Source organism: Zea mays, chromosome 8 (assembly GCF_902167145.1).
Source record: "Zea mays cultivar B73 chromosome 8, Zm-B73-REFERENCE-NAM-5.0, whole genome shotgun sequence".
Classification (NCBI taxonomy): domain Eukaryota; kingdom Viridiplantae; phylum Streptophyta; class Magnoliopsida; order Poales; family Poaceae; genus Zea; species Zea mays.
This window is the reverse complement of record NC_050103.1, coordinates 26,669,068-26,675,162: the sequence shown is the minus strand read 5'-3', so window position 1 is coordinate 26,675,162 and position 6,095 is coordinate 26,669,068. Positions and strand designations below refer to the sequence as shown.

General features: G+C 49.6%; 1 protein-coding gene across 1 annotated transcript; it reads right to left on the bottom strand.

Annotated features, from left to right (window-relative positions):
- Positions 1-1,337: 1,337 nt before the first annotated feature.
- On the bottom strand, positions 1,338-5,502 carry LOC109941541 (uncharacterized). Its single transcript, XM_020542619.1, has 5 exons — positions 5,480-5,502; positions 2,359-2,380; positions 2,150-2,282; positions 1,880-2,067; positions 1,338-1,799 (listed from the first exon to the last, which is right to left on the bottom strand). The coding sequence occupies exons 1-5, from the start codon at positions 5,497-5,499 to the stop codon at positions 1,338-1,340; spliced, it is 825 nt and encodes a 274-aa protein (XP_020398208.1). The 5' UTR covers positions 5,500-5,502.
- Between the last annotated feature and the right edge of the window lie 593 nt (positions 5,503-6,095).

Below are 6,095 nucleotides of genomic sequence, written 5' to 3'. Positions count from 1 at the left end.
AGTTGAAGATCCTCTTGAGAAAAGGTAATTGGGATGTGAGACCATCTTGATTTGATGAAGGGTCCTTGTACCCCTACATGTTGTACTCTTCTCTGTGCCTCCTTCTTCTGTTTCTTGTTGGTCGGCTCTGAGCATGAACCGCCTGTTATCAGGAGAACCAGCTTCGGGGCTGAAGCAACTCTAGCTTGATTCTTGATCGAAGCCATCGGCTCAAAAAAGTGGAAGTGAGTTCACCGGAGGTGGGCGCCAATGTTGGGGGCTTGTTCTCAAATGCTATGAATCAAGAACAAGGCAACATAGAAATTGTTAAATATTAAGGTCCTTCGTCCTTCGAAGCATTATTTCCCTTGGGATATAATGGATTTCGGACGAAGGTTATAAAGGTTATACCTTCATAAACACAACAAACAATGAAGAAGGCTGAAAAATATATAATATAATTTGAACATATGATTATCATTATTAACTCATTTCTATTTCATTATTGTAGAAATGATAACAAATTACAAATGTACCTTCGACTCGAAGAAAAGCAAAAATACCAGCGTGATGCAAAAACAAATGTCCAATGCGTGATTACAGGAGAGCACGTGAACAGTAAGGGGGTACTGTTCACCTATTATAGGCACAGTTCACAGCCTGTATATAATTACATTTATGCCCTTTACAATGAACTATAATAATGACACAGAATATCATGGGTCTTTAAGTCATTTCATCTTTAAGTCGGTTCACCCCTTCGTCTTGAGACATGTCACTATTCCGAAGCTTTATAGTTGATAGCTTCGGCGCTGCTTTGGAGAGGATCAGCCGAAGGTGTTTATTTCTTTAGGATCTTCGGCTACGAAGCATACCCCCAACACAGAGCAATCGACTTAAGTCGGCGATGACTTAAGACGGTGCAACATGCTCACACTTACTTAACTCGGGGTGACCACTATACCCTACTGACGGAGCAATCGACTTAAGTCGGCGATGACTTAAGACGGGCGCGACATGCTCACGCTTACTTAACTAAGGGTGATCACTATACCCTACCAACTAAGCAATCGACTTAGGCCGGTGATCACTATACCCCTGACAGCGGAACGACCAATTTAAGCTGGCAACGACTTAAATTGGCGCGGCACATTCGGCACGTTCGCAACTATTCATCCCAGGGCGATCTCTATGCCCCACGAAAAAATTCAAAACCATCATGATGCACTTACTTCTACGATTGTAGATACCATTGAACTCTAACAACAGGAAAACAATAATAGTATTCGGTACCGAAAAGCGTTTTCCAACGACACATCCAAGCACACTAACCATATACTCAAGGCATTCAGTGTTTTCTATCTGGAAATGTTTTTCTCAGGAGCGACCGACGAGGAAGGACGACTCGAAGAATCGGGAGCGGCATTCACATCCGCCACTATGTCGTCGGGAACAACCACGCCAGGTCTCCTCATCAGAATTCGCCCCGCGCGAACGGCTTTGTCCATGGCCTTGTCGCGTTGGGCCTTCAGAGTAGCAGAAGTATCTTCAGCAGCCTTGACAGCCAACCGAGCGGCCTCTAGCTTTCGGATTACCGACTTTTTGGAAGCACGCAGATCCTTGATGACAGTATCCTTGTTCGACACCAATTGCCTGAGGCAAATCATATCATCCAGAGACTCTTGCAGCTTGTAGCGATGGTTATCCAAGTCCTCCATGGTAAAACGATGACTCCTCTCCAATATAGTCAACGAGTTGCTGGCATCACGGTATAGCTTTTCCAGATTGTCACGAGAAGTAGCAAGGGCACGTTTTTCATCCTGCAAACAAGAATCAGTTTTCTCCAAACGTCGAGTAAGCAATAAGAACACAACAAACAAAGCCAAGATTCTCAGGTCACCTTTTCAGAGTCGAGCTGAGCATGGAGGGTAGAGTTCAGCGTGTTAGCATCATGCAGAGAAGCAGAGACCCGGGCCAGTTCAGCCTGACCCTGAGAATACTTTTCTTCAAGATCAGAGCACCGCCGGGCCAGTTCAATCTGACCTTGAGAATGTTTTTCTTTAAGATCAGAGTACTGCCGGACCATATCTGTCAGGAAACAGTCAAGCAAGGGTGTTCATCTATAAAGCAGATTACTCAAATAGCCAATGAAGTCAAAAAGGGCACTAACCAGCATTTGCCATCTCTAGGTCAGATACTCGTCGCTGAAGTAACACTGGATTCCAATGCATTAGGGACAAAGCCCCTTCTGGGACGGAGGTCCCCTGTGATTTCAACCGGCTAGCCATTTCATCCACCAATGCCTGACGATAAGAACAGATGAGCATAATAACGACAGTCTACCTGAAGTAAAAATCAGGGCAGAAGAAACCAAGATACCTGGAGGTTAGAGAAGAATGAGGGAACCCCCAAGTCGTGGGAAATCAACCGATGGCTTGCTGAAGGGCCACCAACTGGAACAACTCGCAATGCATCATTGGGAATCAAGTCAGTGTCACCAGCAGAAGTCAGAACTCTGTCATCGGGAACGTTGACCTCTAAAACGACCTCTTGACACGAAACCCGTACTGCTGCCATACAATCAGAGTGCGGAGGAGAAGATCCCACATGAACATCCATGGAAGTGTTAGAGGGAGAACCCACTCGAACACCCTCGGGGGCTGGGTTATCGCTCGCGCTACCCATCTGAGCCGGATCATTCCCGGCAACACCCTCGGGGGCTGGGTAAGTGCCAGCACCATCCTTGAGGGCCGAGTTCTCTGCAGCAGCCACCTCTAAGGCTGAAGGTCCCTCAGTCACTTCCATGGGAGCAGTGCAATCCAGACCAGCTTCCTGACCCTCAAGACCGCGCTCCAAGGTCGATGAGGCGCGGGACGCTGCCCAGGATGACCCCAACCCGGCATCAAGCACATCAGCACAAACATCCATCGCGCCACCATCTGCCGGCTCTGACAACAGATCTTCTGGAACCATATCCTCAAGAGCCTGGTCAAAGTTGGCCAGAGACAATTCTTGTAGACCAACAAGAGTAGACAGGGCTGGAGAAGGAACACCACTACTTTCGCCATTGGCAATGTAGCGTCGGCTGTTCTTCCGAGTTAGAGGGATTTCATCCTCCTCCTCACCATCATCGACAACACGGATAGTACACCCATTGGGGTCAGCGTCATCCAGGTTACACCCATTGGGGTCAACATCATCCAGGTCACACCCATTGGGGTTAATAGCAGGCAGGCTACACCCATTGGGATTAGTTTCAGCAAATGCAGGCACTGGCACTTCTTCAGCAGCAGGAACGGAAGGACCAGCATCCTGATCAAAACTAGACACTCGACGAAGACGTCTCTTCTTCTGTTTCTTCCCGTCAACAGGAGAAGCAGGCTGATTGGCTCGGCGAGAACGCTTCGGATGAACGTTGTCAGACTTCTGAATATCTAAAGCTTCACTATCCTCTAGGATGGGCGCTACCGCCAGTGTTTCAGCAGGGACTGCATCAGAAGAATCTTCAGCTAACATATCCAGCATGGCACTTATCTCCGCGTCACTTGGATTCAAAGGCACCTCAAAATGAACCTGCCTCTCGTCGTCAGGAATCTCTCCGAGTGAGGCAACCAAAGCACTAACTTCTTCGGGAGAGGGTCGTACTCTAAGGCCCAAACCGCTATCATCAGCAGGAGGATTTGACACGAAACTGATAAAGGCCTGGGAGGGAGGCAAATTCCAGGCCGAGTATGCAACAGGAGCGCCGATGTTTGACACCTTGCCTCTGAGTATCATCTCGAGCCGGTTCACCAAGTCCACAGTAGGAATTCTTCTGTTGGTCACCCGGGTTGAATCAACCAAGCCTCGGTACAGGTAGGCCGGATATGCTCTGTCTTTCAGTGGCTGAATGTTCTTGAAAACAAAGTCAACGACCACAGCTTCCGCAGTCAGACCCCTTTTTTTCAACAATCCAACTTCTGCTAACAGAGCCCTTGCCTCAGCCACCTCCTGGTCTGTGGAGGATTCGGTCCAGCTCGGAGTGCAAACATCCAGCTGTCTCCCTGACCGTGGGGGGAGGGAATTCCCATGATTCTCCACGATGAACCATTCCAGACGCCATCCCTTGATGCTGTCCTTGAGTGGGATGTCGAGGTAATTAGTCTTCCTTCCGCGGTGCATCTCCAAGCTCGCGCCCCCACAAGCTGGTGCTGCCCCCCGACCATCCCAGGCCGACAGTGGTACAGATACTTCCAAAGGCCAAAGTGGGGCAAAACACCAAGAAAGGCTTCGCATAAATGAACAAAAACAGAAACTTGCAGAATAGAATTGGTATTCAGATGGGTTAGATTCAAGCGATAGAAATCAAGGAGACCGTGGAAGAAAGGAGAAATGGGTAGAGCAAGTCTGTGGATAAGGAAAGGAATGTAAATGACGGATTCGTGGGTGTCTTCTGTCGGAACAGTGACCCCACAACAGATCCGCCACGAACAGAGCTCCTTCGAAGGAAGAACCCTGATGAAAACGAGATGAAGAAGGTCAGATTCGGAGACAACAGACATATGGTTACCTGCAAAAGGCAACTGACTGTTGGGATCAATGGGAGGAATGATTGCGACGGACGAACTCAAAGCTTTCCGCTTGGGCGCCATCTCAACCTTGCTAGCGAATGGAGCGGAAGCGATATTGCAGGAAAGCAGAGAAAGCCTGGATGCAAAAAAGCAGAAACTAGGGCACAAAGCGTGGAGGCGTGCGACAGTGCATTACTGAAAGGGAATTAGGGTTACACCTAGTTCCTATATAATTTTGGTGGTTGAATTGCCCAACACAAATCTTTGGACTAACTAGTTTGCCCAAGTGTATAGATTATACAGGTGTAAAAGGTTCACACTCAGCCAATAAAAAGACCAAGTGTTGGATTCAATAAAGGAGCAAAGGGGCAACCGAGGGCACCCCTGGTCTGGCGCACCGGACTGTCCGGTGTGCCACCGGACAGTGAACAGTACCTGTCCGGTGCACCAGGGGACCCAGACTCAAACTCTTCGCCCTCGGGATTTCTCGGAAGCCGGCGCGCTATAATTCACCGGACTGTCCCGTGTGCACCGGACATGTCCGGTGCTCCAAGGAAGATCAGCCTCCGGAACTCGCCAGCCTCGGGTTCGCGCGGCAGCCGCTCCGCTAAAATTCACCGGACTGTCCGGTGTGCACCGGACTGTCCGGTGTGCCAGCGGAGCAACGGCTCCCTGCGGCGCCAACGGCTCCCTGCGGTGCATTAAATGCGCGCGCAGCGCGCGCAGACGTCAGGGCTGCCCATACCGGTGCACCGGACATCAAACAGTGCATGTCCGGTGTGCACCGGACACCCAGGCGGGCCCACATGTCAGAGCTCCAACGGTCAGAATCCAACGGCAACGATGACGTGGCAGGGGGCACCGGACTGTCCGGTGTGCACCGGACTGTCCGGTGCGCCATCGAACAGAGAGCTCCCAGCAACGGCCACATTTGGTGGTTGGGGCTATAAATACCCCAACCACCCCACATTCATTGCCATCCAAGTTTTCCAACTTCTAACCACTTACAAGAGCTAGGCATTCAATTCTAGACACATTCAAAGAGATCAAATCCTCTCCAATTCCACACAAAACCCTAGTGACTAGAGAGAGTGATTTGCCGTGTTCTTTTGAGCTCTTGCGCTTGGATCGCATTCTTTCTTTCTCTTTTGCTCTTGTGATCAACACTCAATTGTAACCGAGGCAAGAGGCACCGATTGTGTGGTGGCCCTTGCGGGGAAGTTTTGTTCCCGGTTGATTGAGAAGAAGGAAAGCTCACTCGGTCCGAGGGACCGTTTGAGAGAGGGAAGGGTTGAAAGAGACCCGGCCTTTGTGGCCTCCTCAACGGGGAGTAGGTTTGCAAGAACCGAACCTCGGTAAAACAAATCCACGTGTCACTCTCCTTATTTGCTTGCGATTTGTTTTGCACCCTCTCTTGCGGACTCATTTATTATTACTAACGCTAACCCCGGCTTGTAGTTGTGATTATTTTTGTAAATTTCAGTTTCGCCCTATTCACCCCCCCTCTAGGCGACTATCAATTGGTATCAGAGCCCGGTGCTTCATTAGAGCCTAACCGCTCGAAGT

Bases quoted from the DNA above. Each gene is read 5' to 3' on its own strand.
- LOC109941541 (XM_020542619.1), bottom strand. From the start codon at position 5,499: ATGTGGGGTGGTTGGGGTAT. The intron at 2,283-2,358 runs GTATCTTGGTTT...TCTTATCGTCAG, and splicing joins CATTCTTCTCTAACCTCCAG to GCATTGGTGGATGAAATGGC. The intron at 2,068-2,149 runs GTTAGTGCCCTT...GTTTCCTGACAG, and splicing joins CCTAGAGATGGCAAATGCTG to ATATGGTCCGGCAGTACTCT.